At 22.4% G+C, this 21,500-nt stretch overlaps 4 protein-coding genes across 4 annotated transcripts; 1 reads left to right on the top strand and 3 right to left on the bottom strand.

The window, feature by feature from the left end:
• Window positions 1-831: 831 nt before the first annotated feature.
• PBANKA_1328200 (conserved Plasmodium protein, unknown function) lies at window positions 832-1,848 on the bottom strand (the record flags this gene model as incomplete). Its single annotated transcript, XM_034566886.1, has 6 exons — window positions 832-853; window positions 974-1,070; window positions 1,189-1,291; window positions 1,475-1,558; window positions 1,647-1,693; window positions 1,842-1,848. The coding sequence occupies 6 exons, from the start codon at window positions 1,846-1,848 to the stop codon at window positions 832-834; spliced, it is 360 nt and encodes a 119-aa protein (XP_034423438.1).
• Window positions 1,849-4,108: 2,260 nt separating this feature from the next.
• PBANKA_1328100 (ATP synthase (C/AC39) subunit, putative) lies at window positions 4,109-5,257 on the top strand (the record flags this gene model as incomplete). Its single annotated transcript, XM_034566884.1, has 1 exon — window positions 4,109-5,257. One exon carries the CDS (start codon window positions 4,109-4,111, stop codon window positions 5,255-5,257), a length of 1,149 nt encoding a protein of 382 aa, XP_034423437.1.
• A 1,386-nt stretch (window positions 5,258-6,643) lies between these two features.
• On the bottom strand, window positions 6,644-10,612 carry PBANKA_1328000 (serine/threonine protein phosphatase UIS2; the record flags this gene model as incomplete). The annotated part of the gene is made up of 1 exon (XM_034566883.1): window positions 6,644-10,612. One exon carries the CDS (start codon window positions 10,610-10,612, stop codon window positions 6,644-6,646), a length of 3,969 nt encoding a protein of 1,322 aa, XP_034423436.1.
• A 1,295-nt stretch (window positions 10,613-11,907) lies between these two features.
• Window positions 11,908-21,306, bottom strand: PBANKA_1327900 (conserved Plasmodium protein, unknown function; the record flags this gene model as incomplete). The annotated part of the gene is made up of 5 exons (XM_034566882.1): window positions 11,908-12,057; window positions 12,205-12,279; window positions 12,379-12,486; window positions 12,606-12,701; window positions 12,907-21,306. The coding sequence occupies 5 exons, from the start codon at window positions 21,304-21,306 to the stop codon at window positions 11,908-11,910; spliced, it is 8,829 nt and encodes a 2,942-aa protein (XP_034423435.1).
• Between the last annotated feature and the right edge of the window lie 194 nt (window positions 21,307-21,500).

Raw genomic sequence — 21,500 nt, 5'->3', positions numbered from 1 at the left:
TTAATATTTTTACTTTATCCTACAATTCTTATAACCACCTAATAACATGTGCATGCGTGTGTTTTTTATTTTTTATCATTTCATTTTGTATTATATTGGTTTTGCGAAATGATAATCTTGTTATTCATACAATATATATATAGAGAAAGATATAGATAGGCCTTGCCACAAAATCTATAGCTACATATATATGTGTTTAATGATGCCATTATATTATTGATTTTATTTAATTATTTTGTTTGTTCTTTTACATTCTATTATTTATATTTTTATCTGGTAAAATTCGTTTTTTTCAGACTTTTAAATTTATCATTTATTAAATTTTATTTTTTTTTTACTATATAATTTATCTGTCTATGATATAATATATTATTATTTTTATTTACAATTTAAAAAGCATTACAATTTAACATAAAATAATTTTAATTAAAAATAATGCATATAAACACATTTGTATGGGTACAAATCATTTCTTTAGACAAAAAAATTTGTTCTCTATTAGTATTATATTTTTACTGGATGTTCATCCGACCATATAATAGCACTTTCGAAAATTGGATATTAATTGGCATCGTTTTTTTTTTCGCTTTTTTAATTATGTAAAATGTTTATTTCTGATTATATATGGGTTCCATGATTATTTGATAAAAATTGAAAACTAAAGAACTAGATGGATTGTGATGATATGGATAATTATAAACTATATTTTTTGGAGTTGTATTATTTTTTCTCATTTTTTATTTAAAATTACTAGAAATAAAGTGTTATCTTTTGGTAATTAATAATTTTTGTTTTGTATTTTCTATAAAGCTACAATTTTACATTTTTTCTCTACATATTAATAATATTTCCACTAAAACAAAAATAAAAAACTTATAAAAATATGAATACTTACAAATGGGTATGGGCATTTTAATGATATGCTATGTAGATACATAAGTTTTATATAGTCTATATCAAATTTTTATCTAACACATGAGATGTGAACATTTCGAAATCGACATTGTCTTCTATTTCTGTTTTTTCGATATGCTCTTTTTGTTTTTTGGTCAACACAAATTGACTTAAACCTTTAAATTGTTATAAAAGGAAAAGCAATAAGAAAAAGAAAAAAGGGGAGAAACTTTTGGAAACAATGATGAAAGCATATGTAAATAATAATTTTTTATAATGTAAATTTTCCCAAACCTAAAATGCATTTCTCTTTAGTCATATATTTGTTGTTTTCTACATTTAAAAAGTTGTACATTGATTTTATGTCTTCAATATCAAAAACACTTTTTACATGTTTCTATACAATTAAAGAAAAAAGTTATCGTATGCAAATGTGTGACTTTTTTTGTGTATCGATATATTCGCATAAATATAATCATATTAACACATGATATTTACACACAAAATATATTATGGATATATATATATAGTTGCTAATATGTAGTATCTTATCTCTTTTTTTTAATCATTATTGTATTACTTCCTTTTCTAATTTGCTCACTTCTTGGATTATTGCCTCTACAATATTTGGGGGTTTTTTGAAATAAATGAAGCCTAATAACCTCTTTTTTTATTAACAAAAGTTTGGCAAGTTTTAATATGTACTAAAGGAATTAATGACACCTATTTAGTTTTTTTATTTTTCTATTTACCTCAAATATTTCATTTAATTTTTTATTTTTAATATATTCTAAATCTTCTAAAAATTCGGGGATAAAATATAAACAGACATAATTTTAAACCTATTTATATACATATATATTTATGAATATACATTCTTTAACATGTTCACGTATATTAAGATAAATAACAAATCACAACTAGCCCCTTTTTTTAATTTGAGATACCATTCATGTTCTTTATTTTTAGTTTAAACAAGCCCAATATATATAATTTTATAAGACATTTATTTATTAATATATTTATATTGCCGAAGTGATTTGTATTTTTTTTTATCAATTCGTATAAATTTTTATATTATTAAAAAAACTATAAAATAGAAATAATATTAATAATATATATTTAAATGGTTTGCAAAAAATTGGAAATTCCATATATTTGTTGAAAAAAAATATTTTATTATTAAATTTGATTTGCTTTTTTGATGAAAATGCGCAATTTTTGTCTTGTACATCATGCATTTTAATACGTGCTCATTAAACATGACAGTGCTTAAAAATTATATTAAAGAGAAGTGAAAATTATAAAAATGATATTTCTAAATTAAGTAAAAAATATATATTGTCATTTTGTATACATATCATAAAATAATTTTTGGTAAAAACAATGAAACTGTTCAATGCATTTGGGATTTAAAAAAAACTCCAAAAAGGGACAAACAAATCCTAGTATATACCATATACATCTGAATCATATATGTATATTACCATTTTAAAAAAGAAATATATATAATAATGCAATAAAGCCAAAATTAGTCCCACGAAAAAATAAATAAATAAAATAAAAGAGAAAAATCAACCATTAAAAAATTATAAAATTTTAATACAAAAAATAAAATAACTTTTGTAGGATCTTATGTAAAATAAATATACTGCTTACAACAAAGCGTGTGTATATTTCTATATTATCTATATGCTAATTAATAAAACAATTTTAATCAAATATTTATCTTAGCAATTTTTAGTATGTTCCCATAAATATATATATATTTTTAAACCATTGCAATATAATTAAATATAATTTTACTAGCACCATATATCAATTACACATGATAGTAAATCAGCAATTTTAACAATTTAAAATAAGAGCATTATAATTTTCTTTAATGTGTAAAAATAAATAACCATATTAAATTTATCAGCATATTTTATACACTTTATTTGTTCGTGATTAATTAAATTTCCCAAAATATTATTTGTCATTACATCATTCAAAAGCAGATACCTTCATGCAGCTAAGGAAAATCACGTTAAAATTCAAGGTTATAAAACAAAAACTTACATATAAAATCACACGTTTCACTATATTACATGTTCCACTATTTAAATATCATAAGGGGAATGCTATTTGATAATTATACATAAAACATTACATGTATATATATATATATACTATTCATTTTTATATTTAAAATGTATGTCGTATAAAAAAGGCGGTAAAAGACTCAAGAAATATTTATAATTTTTGCTTTTCATTTAGCAAAAAATAAAAAAATAAATTTGATATCGTTAAATAAAGATAAAAATATATCAACTGTTATAACATATGTATTTATAAGGGAATATTATTTATTCTTTCAATCGTTATTGAAAATTATATAATTCAAGTTGAAATTAATAAATAATAAAAATTATATTCATTTTTTTTTTCTTTACGCGCATATTATTATACTTTCCCCCCCAAAAAAAATGATAATCGCATAATAATATTTTTTATTTATAATTTACATTTTTATGAAATATATAAAATAAATATATTTATGTAAATGTTTGAAAATAAGGTTTAAGGTTAATTAACCTATTTTTCAAAAATATATAATTAAAAGGTTTCAAATTTGATTTTCTTAAATTTTAAAAGAGGAGAAAAGGAAATCACCTTTATATATTTTTTGCACACGAATGGAAAAAAAACTTTCAAATATATAAAAAAGCTAGCATTTATATGCTTAGAGAAAATTTTTATGTTAACAAAAATTTTAATATATTTTTAAGAATTTTACTAGAAATAAATATAACATACAAATATCATATAATGCAACATTTTTGAAGGATATTTATTTTTATGTACAAAAGACTGAAAACTTATACATTCAAAATAATATTTTGTAACCCAATTTATAAAATTCAAATATATTTATAATTTAATAAAGCAAAAAAAAAAATATAAGAATATAAATATGTGCTTACGACGCCCTTGCGCTGATATATATCTACATTTGGGTATAATCTGTATGTAATATATTTACTTTGCATATAATATCATATATATATGTAACTATATTAACCTACCATATACCTTTTGAAAACACGAATTGAAACTTTGTTATATAAAAAAATTATTAAGAAAATATATATTTAGTTAAATAAGCACATACAACTATATATGCACGTTTTTTTAATTATTATATAATATTGAGTTTAAGAAGATATTAAAGATGGAACTATGTTTTTATAATTCAAAAAATGGATACTTGGAAGCTTTTTTAAGAGGGTTGCGTAGTAGTTTTTTAACCCCTGATGAATATAAGAAATTAACCGAAGTCGATACCCTTGACGATTTTAAATCGGTTTTAGAAGACACAGATTATGGATCATTTATGATGGATGAGCCTTCCCCAATTGCTGTTACAACTATAGCACAAAAATGTAAAGAAAAAATGGCACATGAGTTTAATTATATAAGAGCACAAGCTGAAGAGCCGTTAAGAACATTCCTAGATTATATTGCAAAAGAAAAAATGATAGATAATGTTATAAGTTTAATACAAGGGACATTAAATAAAAAAAACCCTGAAGAATTATTGTCACGTGTTGATCCATTGGGATATTTTCCACAAATGAAAGCTATCACTTCGATGGATGTTCAAAACTCTCATGATGACGTTTTAAAAATTTTATTGATTGAAACACCAATAGGTACCTATTTTGATAAATATATATCAGCCAATTCATCAAATGAAAAAAACAATATGTCAATAATACTTAATGATATCGATATTGAAATTTTGAGAAATACATTAAAAAAAGCATGGTTAGAAGATTTTTATGATTTTATTAAAAAATTAGGAGGTAAAACAGAAGAAGTTATGGGACATATTTTAAAAAGTGTAGCAGATTTTAGAGTGTTGTCTGTTACATTAAACACAATAAATTCGAGTTTAAGTCTTGAATTACAAAAAGATAGAAATGATATGTTTCCATGTTTTGGGTATTTATATCCTGAAGGAACAGATAAAATTAGAAAATGTTGGAATAATGAAACTGTTCAAGCCGCTTTAGAAAATTATCCTGCATATTATAACTTATATGAAGAGTGCAAGCAATTTTATATTAAAAATGATAATGTTACTGAAAATAAATTTGTTGACCATAAAATAAAATCTTTAGAAGATTTGTTGTATGTGAAACTTGTCAAATTATGTGAAACTGCTTTTGATCAACATTGTCATTTTGGAATATTTTATGCATGGGTAAAATTAAAAGAACAAGAAATTAGAAACATCATTTGGATTTCAGATATGATTTTAATGAATAGAAAAGATTGCATCGACAGCATTATTCCTATATTCGAGCCGCAAATATAGAAGTATAAAATTGATCGTGAATATATATAAGTAGTTGTAAAACTGCTAAATCCGTAAATTTAATACTCAAAAAATTATTTCTTAAAGATTTGTAAATATGAGCAAGAAAGGATACTCTATTACAGTGTATAAGTATTTGTATATATGATACATTCCTGTTTATATATGCTTATATTTACACAATATCTCATTATCTAAATTTTTGTTATAAATTTTGTTCATTAACTTTTTTCTCTCAATATTTTTAGTATTAATTTAAAGGCCATTATACGTTTGGATATTTATTATGATTGCTATAATACATAAAGATATATTATAAATATATATTTTCCTTGGAATTAATCCATTAATATTTTATCTTATTTTATATTTATTTATTTATTTTGGAGGGTGTTATATTTTCTTACGTATACTATGGATTTTTATCATATGCATGCTGCTTTATTCTATATGTATCTCAATATAACATGTATACACAAATATAAGCTGTGTATATATATTAAATATTTTTTTTTAATTTCGAATTATTTTTTTATGTTTTTGCCGTGTAATTTGTGTATATAAAATTAACTCAATAAAATTTCATAAAAAGTTATGCTTTTGCAAGCTTGTAAACTCTTAACACGTAACCATAATATATACGATGTGTTACCATGTCTATATTTTTTAAATTGGGCATATATATGACTATGTGTAAGTAAATAAATATAGTAAAATATTTATTTTGCAATTCCCTTGCAATTGGCGTATAACCACAAGTTTCTCTCATATTCTCACATATTGGTCTAAACTTAATAATCAAAGCGTGATGCTAAAATTAATATAATAAACAAGAAAGGTAAAACTTACGAGCAGTTTATGTCTAACGCTTCTTACATAAACTGCGTGCTTGCGCTCTGATTACCGAATTTATTATTTTTTTTTATATAAATTGAATTTGTTTGAATAATTTACAAAACTTTTTAATCAAAATACGTATTAAAAAAAGTTTGCAAAATGAAAAAAAATAAAATCGGATAAATATCAAATGTAAATACATTACGAATGTTCCAATAAAAAAAACGGTATAAAAAAAATTAATGAATTTACAAAAAAATATACATAAATTAATGTATCCATATAAATATGATTATTACAAATTGAATTAAAAGACATGTAAACAACATAAAGTATATAAATGAACAAATTAAAATACAAAAAAAAATGCACAATAAAATGAATCCATTTCATTGTTGACACATTAGTAAAGTGGATATATAATTAAAAAAAAAAATAATAATCAGTGTGATTATGATAATAATAACCATAATAATATAAAATGTCAAATAAAAACCAAATTAAAAATATTTGAACATAAAAAGATTTGATATATGCATATTGGGAGCCTTAAAATATAGCAATTTTATCAATGGAATTTTTCAAATCCATTATCTTATTATACAAATTATTAATATAATCGTAGAAAGCTAGTTTCGTTCCAACTTTTCCTAAATTTGATATTATTCTTTTAATGTCGGGACACAATTCTAAGGATACTTGAAAAAATGTTTTATGCTTTTCTATATAATATAAACCATATGGGTGAGCTTCTTCCTTAATAACTTCTTTTTTTGACAAAATATTTAAGGAATATTTCATTTCATCATAAGTTTTAAGAGAACTTAACATTAGTAAGGCATGTTCATTTTCAGTTAATTTTTTTTCCTTTTCTACTAATTCTTTATAATTTTTATGCACTTCATTCGGTGCATTAATAATATCATTTATGTCATCTTTATTTTCTTGATCAATAGTGTCCTCTGGTTGACTGTTTGTATTGTCATCTTCTTTTGATTCATCTGGGACTTCTGCTATTTTAATATTTTCCTCGTTTTCTTCATATTCTTTTAATTCTTCTGCACTTAGTTTTTTCTTATGAATATACATCTTTACCTTGCTTAAGTAATCTTCTAATGATACATCATTTCCAAGCTTTTCTTTCAATGCGTCTTTTTCTTCTTGTGTCATTGCATCATATTTTTCCAAAAATTCGTCTGGTTTATATCCTAATGTGTCTATCAATTCCATAATTTGTTCTACCTTCATTGTTGGATCATTTGGCTGAATACTTTCATTTTCATTTGTATTAAGGATCTCGTTTGAGTTGTGTGGAGTCTCGTTTGTTGTTTTTACTTCCATTTTTTGTACCGCTATTTTTAGCTCTTCTCCTAAAAATTTGATAAGTTTTTTATTAAAAAACGTACGATATTTATTGGCAAGGTAACACATTAATTTTAATTGATCAAATGATATATTAGAAATATGACTTGAAATCCCAAAAATTAAATTATTTAAAAACATAAGGCTTCTAAAAGCATCTTTTTCTTCTTCACTTTTTAAATTGTTCATAATTATATTAAGTTTTTTATCATTTTCTTTAAATTCTTCAATTTTATATTTAATAAAATTAGGATTTTTAGAACTAAATTCATAGATTTTATTTTCGAATTGTTTAATTTTATCATTTGTATATCCATCTAAATCATAAAATTTTCTTCTTTTATCTTTTTTATTTTTTATAACTATTTTTTGGCTGACTGGCTTTCCTGATCGCGAATTTATAAATTCAGTTACAAGCTCATCTTTGCTTAATTTGTGAGCACTAAATCCAATATCATATTTATTTGACCATTTTGAATATTTACTAATATCACAACCTTTAGGTCTTAAGGCAGAGTGTATTGTAGTCAATAAATAGCAAGTAACAGGATAAATTGATCCAACCATTTTCCCAAAATACCCTCTACCCAGTATAGTAGATTTATCAAATAATACTCTAGAAGATGAACCATTAACAAATAAATTAAGAGGCCCAAAATTTAGATATTCCATTAAATTATCATGAGCACTAAAATAGCCATCTATATTATAATAGAAAAAAAAGTTTCTTATGATATTATGAAATGAAAGCTCTTCAAATGAATAATTATCTGATCTTCTACCACTAGAAATAAATGGATGATGTCCAACCACAAAAATCCAATCACTTTCTTTAGCACTTTCTAACAAAGCTTTATTTATCCAATTAAATTGCTCACGGAAGGATCGATAATTTCTTATAATAGGAAATCCAATCATTAATGACCATGTATCAATAAAAATAAAAGATGCTTTAAATTTTTCTTGAACCCCATTTTTCTCTTTATTATTATATACAAAATCATAATTGATACGATAATAATTATTTGGGAAAAAATAACCTGGAATCCGTTTTGCATAATGTTCTTGTATTTGCTCACTAGGAAAATAAAAATAATCCTTTTCTCCAAATATCGAGAAAAATGGTATTGAATCATATGTTTCTTCTTTTTCAGTAGTTTCATTTTTATAAATATTGTAATCTTTTGTATTATCATTAATGTATTCTCTAAAACCGTTATTATTTTCAGAATTGTTGTTACCCTCATTACCGTCAGTATAATTATTGATTGGAGTAGTAGATATATCATTGTGTTGATTTTTGTCATCTGTATTTGTATTATTCATTTGCTTTTCGACTTCTTTATAAAATTCCTGTATATTATCTTTAGTAATTGAATATGAATCTGCATCATTTTTTTCTTCATCTTCATCTTGTTTTCTAAAAGTAAATAATTCCCTCATTATTTTATGCCATTCAAAATTTTTCAAATAATCCAATTCATCTACCTCGGGCACATTATCTCCTAAATTAATTACAAAATCAGCGTTATTTGATGCATGCCAATCTTTCATAGCATTAGAAGTACTTTTTAACTCATTAAAACCTATCAATTTTAACATTTGTTCTTCATCATAGCTATTTTCTTTTTTAAACCCGCGTCCAATATCTCCTAACGTCATAAAATTTATAGAATTCGAACTATATTTTTCAATTTTAAAATTAAAATCTCGATTTTGCATCCATACTGACCTTAATTTACAATAGGCACTCAAGCAAACTGGTGGAACAAACATTTCATCATCAGTTATATTATATTTTCCATATACTTTTATTTTAGATACATTTTTAGATTTTGAAACGATAGAAAGCTCATCGTTATTTCTTGGGATAAGACCAAAATATTCTTTAATTAATTTAATTTGTAAATACAATTCATCAAAAATATCATAAGAAAAAAATATACCTATAATATTTGTATATCTAATAAGGTTATCAAATGTTGTTATTTTTAATTTTTTTAAACCAGTATATAATTTTTTAACAATTTTATTCTCTTCATTTGATGTTATGGAATTAATTAAAGATATTACATTTAATGAAGCATCACTTAAAAAAAAATCATTTCTCATTTTATAGATAAATCCATGTCGTTCTTCTTTAATTTTTTTATTATTGTTTGTTTTTTTAATATATTTATTTTCGGATTTGCATACATTACTTTCGTCTGTTTTATTAGAGCTATCCGAACTTTCTTCTTTGTGCATTTTTGTTTCGCTTACATTATCATTGCCAGTTTGTTCTTTTTTAGAATTGCTCTGTTCATTTTGTTCATTTATGTTTAATTCTTTATCTTCATATTTTTCAGCACTTTTTTCATCAATGGCTGAATCACTTATTGGCTTACACACTAAATCTACATGTTCCATATTTTCAAAATCGGGAATATAATTTTGTTTATTTTGAAAAACTTTTTTTGGTAAATATGTTTTTTTTTTGTTATGAATACTGTAAAAGTTCGATCCATCGATTCTCCATTCTTTTAAAAATTTATCATATAACATATTTTTTTTATTTAAAACAGTTTCGATCCATTCATCATCGTTATTATCGCTCTTATTGTATGCATTTTTAACGTCATAAATATAATTATCTCTTTCATTTATAAATTCATTCATAAATTCATTTTCCACTGAATTCATTAGCTTGCTTCTATCTTGAAAACTATTTAATATATGACCAAATTTACTTAAATTATCCTTATAATGAGTAAACAATAAAGATAATATATCGATTAATTTTACATGAACCACTATTTCTTCTTCAGTACCATATTGGGCGCCTAAAAATACTAGTAATTCATTAAAAATGTGCGTATATATATTTTTACTCTTAAAAATGGAGAAACGCACATATTCTGCGTATTTATATTTCACTTTATCAAATTCATTGGTTCCTCTATTTTTTAAATAACTATAGTATTCATCTTCTTCATCACCTTCATCATTTTCGTCATTATCATCTTTAATATCTTCATTTTGCTCCTGCAATACTCTTTTAAATAAATCCTTTACATCATATTTTAAAATCACATTATAATTAATTAACTCATTATTTGCAGGATACTTAAATAGTACAAGGGGGATGAATATTAAAAAAAATTTCGAGATATTCATTGCCGTTCCATTTAATTAAATAATATAAAATAAAAAAGGTATATATATTTCCAGCAATGCTTTTTAATAGATTAAATATAGAAAAATATTTATATTATTTTTTACGTGCAGTAATGTAAGCTTGGCACATACATTTCCCCCTATTTTTTATTTGTAAAACTTGAAATTAAAGCACGTTCAAAATTTAAATATAAATTTATTATGTAATTTAACTAAATATTTTAAAGATACACAATCAATCTATAATTTTGTAAAGCATGTACTACATTTGAAAAAAGTATGTGAATGAATAGTTTACAATGTTGTATTAATGTAAAAAAAAATAAATGGTTAAACCTTAAAAAACATATAAATCATGTGTTTATCTCATTTGTGATAGACCATTTTTATGATGGGTTAAATTACTATATTAATATAGATGTAACTTATTTTTGGTGCATGTAGCATTTAAACCTAAAAATCAAAACACAACTTTTGAAAATTTGTTAAGGATAATATAAACATCGATATTTTTAATAGTGGTTTAAATGCAAAATCAATTACACAATAGTTTTTTTAAACATTGTAATACAATTTTTTATATGTAATAACATCATAATTAAATCGTGTTAAAAATTACATGCTTCATTGCTATGTAGCATTGATGAATTACTCATATATAAACACGCATAGTATTTGAATTAATATTTTTTTAAGAAATTTAATAAAATAGCAATAAATTATAACTCAAATATATTTGCAAAATATAACATTACGTAAATTACATTCATTTTGAAATTATAAAATTGCTTTGTCACTGTAATTTTTTACATTATTACATCTATATATTTTATATATTATTAGTAAATTATTGTAAAAGCACTTCTATAAATTCGTCACAATTTTTTAATATATGAACTTTCAAATCATTTACTTCTATTAAAGTTCATATATTAATAAAATTGGGGAAAAATATAAGTAAATGGAACAAAATGAGAACCTTCTCAGCATCTGTGTAAATATATAAATATATTTTTAGCTTTCAAAAAAATATAATAATAGTAATTTTCTTTTATTATTTTTTTAAAGGGAATTAATTTGGTTGGAAGCTTGAATAATAGCATTGTGCCTTTAATAAAAAATTTATAACAATGTTATGTAAATAAAATTTAAACAAACTGCCAAAAAAAGTAAAATGCGTATAATATATATATAGGAAAATATCGAAAAAATATAACAAATTGCGTGTAAATATTTAAAAATTAAAAAAAAATATTATTTACAAATTTTAAGAATAAAATAAATTTTTATAAAGACTATCGAGGGTTAATAGTGCTTACATTATCATGTGGTGAATGATTCAATAAATTAATGTTCCATTCATGGCTTATTATTTTTTTTGACTCCACAAATTCTTTTAAATTTTGTATAATCACATTTGCTAAGTCGTATTCATCGTAAATATCCTGCAAAAAATTGCAATTAAGCAATAAAAAAAATTTTAAATGATTATTTCTACGTTTCATATGTGAATGTATTTACATATTTATGGGTGTATATATCCATTTATTAATTAATATTTTATTATTATTTTTTAATAAAAAATAAAGTACCTTAAACTGTGATATATTTAAAGACATGTTACACCCTTTATTGATTTCTTCAATTAGCATGCAATATTCTTCATCCTACAAAAGAATAAATTAAAATTTTTATTATAGCACTATCTACATCTATATATATATAAATATGTACACACATATATAATTTTTTTTTCTATAAATTACATTTAAGGAGCAAATGGGCTTGTATAACTTCAAATTAATTTTAGCATTTCTAATGTTTTCCAATATACTATTTATGATAACCTTTTTGTAGTATCGTCTCAAGTACCCCTGAAAAATGACCAAACAAAGCATTATATAATGTATAATTGTATATATATATTTGCAAATGCTTATATCTTAAAATATTAATATTTATAGAACTGTATAAATATTACGATTATTCTTACCTTATAATACATATGCAACAATTTGAGTATAATCAAATGGTGAAATTTTATTGGAAGTAATAAAATTGAAATATAAACCAAAAGAGATATTACAACCTATTCCATAAAAAGGGAAAATGTCAAACAATGTGAAATGTGTGATATAATATAAAGTAATCAAATAAATGAATAAATAAGGGTGCCTTATTGAGCATTACAAAAACGACAATAAATATAACTGTATATGGAAACAATTTGCATAAAAGAAATATAGTTTGTATATTTTTATATATCTCTCTTTGAGTGCATTTTTTAGGCTTACCTTTGTCAAATTAAAATTTTTGTGATTGAATAAATTTAGAAATTTTTCTAAATATAGATTGAGTATCATGTGCTTGTGCATAAATATTTTTAGGTTTGTTTTGGCATTTTTATATACAGTGAGAATATTTCTTTTATCTTTGTTTTCCTCATAATACCTATTTGGTAGAAAATTACTTTTAAATTCATTTTTTTTCACATGACAATTGTCTGATGAAAACTCGCCCTCTTCTTCACTATATTCTTGATCATATTTTTGATTCATTTTAATATTTTCCTTTTTATTTTGAACAAATATTTGTGCAAAAATATTTTTTTTCATATATATGTTTTTATGTCTATTTGTATACAATGAATTGGAATTCGAAGAAAATATGTTTTTCTGATATATTATTTTGACAATGCTATTGAAATCTTTATTCTTTTTCTTATCATATTTTTTTGCTTTTAAATACATGTATTTTGATAATTTAAACAGGTTATATATATCATGAATATAAACATATAAAATTGTAAAGATTAAAAAATAGTTAATTATAAATATTAAGCCACCATAAAGAGGTCTATGCCATATACTACTTTTTTCTATTGAATTGTAATAATCTCTTTTTTTCAATAAAAATTTATTAAAATTATTTATTTTTTTCGTAAAAAATTGGTATTCTCTGTTCTTTTTCTTTATATTATTTCCCTTAATTTTGATATGCTCATTGAGGTCTTCATAATAACTAAGACTTCTATAATTATAAAAATTTTTTAAAGAATTTAAATATTCTATATTATTCTCGATAGTACTAAGGTTTAAAGCGCTAATCGTACTGCTAAGATATTTAAGTTTCCAATTTTGATAAAATAACTTATTTCTTTGTGTAAAACCTTTTAATAATTCTCTTGAACTTAAATTATTCCAATTATTATTATGTATTAATTCCAAATTTGATAAATTTCGTTTATATAATTTGTTTATGTAAATTTTTCGTTTTTCATTTCTGGTTATACTACTAAGCATTTCATAAGCTATATTAGAATTATTTAATAACTTAAATTTATTTTTTATATTTTTAAAGTAATCATCCAATGTTTGAAACTCGTTTTTTAAATCCATGCTAATTTTATTTTTAAAAATATTGTTACTATAAAGAGATTGTTCTAAAAAATTATGGAAACTCTCATGATTCTTTTGAAAAAAATATTTAAAATTTTGTGAATTTTTAAGCATCCTTTCAGATTTTTCTTTTTTTGTATTGTTTATATTTAACACATTTGCATCATAAGAATCTATTTTGTCTTTTTCATCTTTATATATATCATATGATAACATAGGTTGCTTGCTCGATAATTTTTGTTTTATTTTATCTTTTAAATAGTTGTTTTTATTTTTAAATTTTTTAAATTGCTTTTTCATATTATCAAGGAGATTATTACCTTTTTTTTTTAACAAATTCATTTTATATTCGGTATCATTTAATTTATCGTTCGCTGGGGTTTTATTTTCATCGTCACTCTTTTCCATACTTATAGATTTATAAAGCATACTATTATATTGAATGTTCTTATCATTTTTTAAAAAATTCAAATCATCACTATACTTCATTTTAATATCCTCCTTATTTACATTTTTTAAATAATTTTGCATATTGTTTATATAATCTAAATTTTTTTTATCGCCATTTTTAGAAATTGCCGCCATATCATATTCACTAAAATGTCCTTTTTCATGAATATTTTTAAGTCCGTAATTATCTTTTTGTAAGCCCTTTAAAATTTTATATGAAATATTCGCATTTATAGCATATAAATGTTTACATTTGTAACTAAAATGCGAATGGTTTCTATACCCTTTCACCTTTAAACCTAATAATTCTTTGCTATAACTTAGTGAAAGTGTATCATTTTCTACATCATCGACATTACTATTATAATTTATTGAAGATTTTTTTTTAATATAATCCACTGATTTTTTATTTTTTATTTTATTTTTACTATATTCTTTAGTTATATTATTGGCTCTATGGGTAATGCCCCTGCTCATTTTCATTGATATTTCGAAACTCTTATTTCTGGGCCCTCTACTCATTATTTTTTCTTCTAAATGCATTACTTTTTTTTCTATTGATTTTTTTTTTATATTTAATGATATACTTCGCATTTTGCTAATGGTAATATTGTGCTTATTTTTATAATCAAATTTATTTTCATCATTTCCATAAATTATCGACCTATGCATATTATTAGTAGCATTACGTAGGTGGCTATTTCGAGAATTTTTGTTATTATCAAAATGTAAATCTATGTCTAATATTCCTTCGATGTCGGTTCTATTTTGAGCTTCATATTTTTTGTTCATATAATTAGAAGTATTATTGATAAGGGTTTTCTTATCATCAGTGTTATTATTTTTTTTTGTCATCAATTTTTTATCTTCTATATTATTGCTGCAATTATTTTCTTTTTCTTTGTGCGCAACCTCTTTATAATTATTTATTTGTAAAAATTCGTTATCAGAATATAAATTGCTCGGTAAATTATCAAGACAATTGTCATTTAGAGTATTATAAGATTCTTCATCTTCAATATTTGATTGAGAATTTTTTTTTTTCCCATTTTTATAAAAACTGATATCATTGTTGAAATTATTCTTAGCAATTTTTCTGTTAATTTTATTTTTAATTATATCAAAACCACTTTTTATACCACTAATTTTTTCATTTTTTCTTTTTTGCATTTCTGATTTATAAATATTTTTTATTTTGGTAATTTTTTCTTCTTTTATATCTTTTAATTTTTCAAAAATGTTCATAATTTTATTTTTATTTTCCCTATTATCATCATTCACATTATTTACATCATTTGGATTATCATTTAATGTACCTGTAGTATCATGAAGCTTTTTTTTATCATCATGCTCATCGCCATTATCAATGTAACTATCATTGGGTAAATCATTAAGTGTACTTTCTTTTTGATTTTGAGGACTTTTTATTTTATCATTTAGTAGATCCCTGTTTTTTTCACCTTCATTATTCATTCCAGATTTATGGCTATCTTTTAAATGAGAATTTTCATGAAATACCCCATTTTTTTTTAATATTTTTGAAGAATTACCCAATATTTTTTCATAATTTATTTTCTTCTTATTATTGTCATATTTATTCAAATCAGTTATATCAGCATTGTTTCTTTGATTTATTATGCTGGCATTGTTTGTATTTTTATTGGAATCATTGTAACCGTTCTTATTATTTTTATATTGAGGATTCCTCATTTTATCATTCAAAGCATTATCAAGACTGTTATTACTTTTATCATCATAATTGTTTTTATTATAACTATTATTATTACTATATATATTTTCAGGAGATTGATGAACAACGTAGTATTTATCGTTATTATCAAATAACGTATAGATATCAGCTTGTTTGTTTTTTTCTAGATTTGGGCTGGGATTATCTATTGCGCCTATTTTGCTATCACTGGCATTTTTTTGAGAAATGTTAAGTTTTATATCTAATGAAATTTTTGTAGTTTTTGCTTCATTATTGTTGATTTCGTTGGTTTCATTTTTATTCACATTTTTTTCGTTATTTTTTTTATGTTTTCTATTTTCAGTTGATTCATTGCAGAATATTTGTTCGGTCTCACGTATTTTTTGATTACTGTTTAATGGCTCCACATTGTTCTCCAATGCTTTGACATCCTTTGCATCATTTGAGCCCTTTAATAAACTTTGATTTAAATCAATTTTAATATGTTTTTTTTGTTGTTTCCATCTTTTAAATATTCGTTTTGGTTTGAATAAGAAATTTGAAGTATAATTTTTCTCCTCAGTTTTTTTATTTGTGTTAATTTTTGCATTTTCTTCTTTAATATTAATTGAATTATTGGACTTTTCCTTTTGTTTTACCGTTTTTTTTTCTTTTTTTTTCATTTTATTTAAAAAATATACATATAAAGGAAAATCATTATTTAACCCACCGTGCACAGTAATTATCAGCAAACAATGGACATAAATGAAAATTAATACTATGTTGATATATATTATTTTGATAGTATTGTAAAAATACTTAGGAAAATATTCAACAATGTTATATAACGAATCATTAGTACTGATGTTTATATAACAGTCGAAAAATTTATCTATATTTTTTTTTTTATCTGGCACATCTTTGTTTTTTATTTTATTTTTTTGATTTATGCGCTTATCATCAAATAAGAAATTTACGTTATCTTTGTTATCATAATTATAATTGCTATGCTCATTTTTTGTATTTGTGCTATTTCTTTCGTTTCTATTTATATTATACTCATTATAACTACTTTCAAAATTACATGAAATTTCATTCGAACTAAATCTGCGATTTTTACGTTCTTTATAAGTTTGCCCAATATCATTGGTATTACTATTTTTAATATAACTTTTACAGGGTTTACAATATTGAAAACAACTTTTTTCATATACAAGAAAATTCATTGAATATTTTTCATTATTTATTTCAAAATAGAAACTATTATTTGTATCATTTTTACTCGATAATTCATGTAATGCATATTTATCATCATTTTTTTCTTTTGTATTATTTTCATTATTAGATTGATAATAATTATTTCTCATATTGTTCATAATTTTTACTTCTAAATCTGCCAGCATAACGTCATTCACATTAAATGAATTTGATGATTTTTGTAAATCGCAATTATGACTACTATCGTATGTGTCATTGTAGTTGTAATACTTTTCATCGCTGTTATAACTTCTAGCATCTTCTTTGTAGTCATCATGTTTTGAAACAAGAAAAGTATTTCTGTGTATATATGATTCCTGACCTTTAGCATTTAATGTATATGTTTCAGATATATTAGATGGAATAAAATTCCTTTGATTGTCATTGTCCCTTAAAATATTATTTTCTCTATTTTTTATATATTCATCAAATGGGCATTCTTGATGATATAATTTATCTTTAATATTATTTGAATATAAATTTTCATTTATATTATTTAAATAATTGTCTGTATGCTTATTTGATAAAATATTATTATTATATTCTCCCAAATCACAATACTCCATTAACTGGTTTTTATTATTACTAATCAGATTGTTTATTTTTCTATTTCTTAACATTTTATTGTAAAATTTTGTGTTATATTTGTTATTTGTATTCATATTAGTATTAGACCCTTTTAAGTAATTATAGTTGTTTTTTAAATAAGTCATGTCATTTGTATATTTCTCATTTTCTAAATTATTTCCACTTTTTTTCTTTGTGTTATTGATTATTTTATTTTTTTTGTCTTTTAAATATTTTCGTAAGTTGTTCAATATATTATCATTTACCTTTTCCTCCTTTTTACATTTTACATTTTCTCCCTTTTCTTTATCTATATCTTCAGATTTAACATGTTTATCTCTCGAAATGTTAACTAGCTGATTATCATTCATATGTTTGTTGCTTGAAGAATTTAATATATCATACTTTTGATTATTATTATACTGATCATTTTTTGCACACCTATCAAAAAGGAGTATAGAATGATCCCTGGATTCCTTAGCATTACCATTATTGTCTCTTCTATTAGGATGCCTTGTGTGATTCACTTCATTTGAGATACTATAATATCTCCTATCATAACTGTCTGTATTATTTTCTTTTATATCCCTCAATTCAGAATAATTAGTTATGCAATTACTATTGATGCTGTTTTTGTATTCAATATGATTACTTCCCTTGAGCAGTGTGCTAAATATTTTATGTTTGGAATTTTTATATGTTTCTTTTTTTCTAATTGTATGAGATTCTAAATACTCAATTTTGTTTGGATTATTGTATTTTTTGTTAGAATGTTTATGAAAACATTTTTTCCCAAAATATTTTCTTTTGATTATTCTATCTAGAGATATACGTTTTTTATTTATCCCATCATTATCTTCATTTGGAATAAAATAACTATTGTAATATTTACCAAAATATGTAGGAGTATATGCAAAGAAATATAGGCATTTGCATCTGTAATTTTTATAAAGATATTGAAAAAATATTGGAAATTTATTCAATATAAACATATGGACAAATGTATGCAAATGATAAAGATTTGATTTATTTGATATTTTACACAATAAATTATGAGGGAAAAATAAATATAATATAGGATATTGATATAATAGGTATCTATACATATCATAATTTTTTTCATTATTTATCGAAATTAAAAATATGATTGTTAATAATAATATGATGTGTATATAATTTTTAAAATAAGAACATAAAAATATATATATTAATGAAATAATAGAAACTGGAAAACTTTTAAATTCAAAAATATCATTTAATTTATCTAAAAATTTATTGAACCGATTTTTGATTTGCATTGTTCTTTTCACATTATTTAAAAATAAACTAATTAGTTGGTAATTATTATTTAGATTATTATTTGGCATAGACAAATTTTCATTATCCCCCAGCATGTTTGCGCTATTTTCTTGAGGTAATAAATATTCGAATCGGTTTTTACTTTTATATATAAATACATGTACATAAAAATTATCATCCGTAGAATCATATACAAATTTACTATTCTTTGGTGCATTTTTTTTTTGGTCATTTGTTAATTTTTTTACAAAGAAATAATTCTTATCAAAAATTATATTTTTTTGGTTCAATAATGAATCTTCATTTAATAATTTTGAATCAGCTTTATTATTATCTAGAGAGAATCCCAAATTGTCTGTCGTATTTGAACTTGTAGAATTGTAGAACGAACCATTATAACTATTTATATATATATTATTATTAATATTTTTTTGACAATTTCTATATGCCTCAGAACTCATATGTGAACTATATAATTCAGTATTCCTCTTTCCATTGTTTAGATATAAATCAAAATAAATGTGCTTCTCAATTTCATAACTATATAATATGAAATACCCTAAATATATATCAAGGTCGGTATAAAAATGAAACACAATTTTGTTGTGCTGATCTGAGAAAAGCGGTATAAACATGTCTTTATTGTATTCATATTTATAATAATACAAAAAATCGTTTACATCTATTATTGCGTATACATAACTATATTTTATTTTTTCTATATTCTTTATCTTTAATATGTTTATATAAATATAGTTATAGGCATTGTGCATCATTGAATTATAATACTTTTTTAAGAATTTAAAATACATTGGAGAAGAATAATACAATCCATAATTTTTTAAAAAGCCATTTTGTGTACTTTTAAAAAATAATATTTTCATATATTTTTTTATAGACCCATATATAGAAATTATTTTCATCAAATTAATAAATTCAGTAATTAAATTCAGGTTATGATTTGCTAACCGAATTTGTTCATTGTTAAAATGAAACCCATCATTTGATATTTTAGAATAATCTTTGCTTTTTCTTTTCGTGTTCTTTTTTTTTAATGAAAAAAAGTTACTATTATCTGAGGTGGAACTTATATTATCTATACATATTCTTTTTGCGTAAATAGTAAATTTATATATGTTATTTGAACTTTTATGTATATCACTAATTCTTGAATGAGATATATCATATATATCTCGATTTACAACTTTGTAAATATTATTGATATTTTGCTTAAATTTGTTTATAATTAAAAACTTTTTTTTTAACACTATTATCCTTTTTCTATAAATATGTGTTGCACTTGTCTTCTTATACATATAACAAGAAATTGTATAATCGCATTTATTTATAAGAGTATTTAAATATATATTAACTCCATTTTTTGTATCATTATGCTCACTATATTTTTTATTATTAATATTATAATATTTTGGCATCGTGTTTATATCCTCTTTGTTAGTATAATTATTTGACACTAATTCACTAGGTAAATCACAAATATCCTTATTATGCTCTTCATTCACTATCCCAGTGTTGCTTATGCCTTTATTTTTAAAATTTGATTGTTTGCCTTTACTGTTATATGATGAATAGTCGGTGTATTCCTTTTCTATGCTATGGTTTTTTTTTATTTGATTTTTATCAAATTCATTATCTGAATTGTCTAATTTCTTAAGGCTATCAGTTTTGCCTTTATTTTTAATAAAACTTGAATTTTTCTTATAAACACTATTATGTGATTCATTCCTTTTATTTTCTTCCTTGAAATTATTATTAAATTTATTCAGATAGAAATCATAAATGTTATTGTTGTATTTGTGATTATTAATTTCATTATATAAATAATATTCTGTTAAATCTGCTTTTGATTTATTATGTACAGTTTCATCTTCATCTGATGAAGAAGAATCATATATATTTTCATATTCACTACTTAAAACATGTGACCCGCTATCATTCTTTTTAATACTATAATCCCAATCAACATCACTTTCATTCCTCTTACCATCATACTTAGAATAATTCCTCATCATTTTTATTTATTAATACTGTCATTATTTGACGCTTTTGTGCATATTATATATGATCATGTGTTTTGTATTATTGTTGTGCAATAAAATATAGCTAATATTGCACTTTAGCCTTCAAAATTACTATAATAAGGATTTGTTAAGAAAATATTAGTGTGTTATTTTACCCTTTAAATTAATTCATATTAATGCTTATA

Source organism: Plasmodium berghei (assembly GCF_900002375.2).
Source record: "Plasmodium berghei ANKA genome assembly, chromosome: 13".
Taxonomy (NCBI): Eukaryota; Apicomplexa; class Aconoidasida; order Haemosporida; family Plasmodiidae; genus Plasmodium; species Plasmodium berghei.
This window is presented reverse-complemented; position numbering and strand designations above follow the sequence as displayed.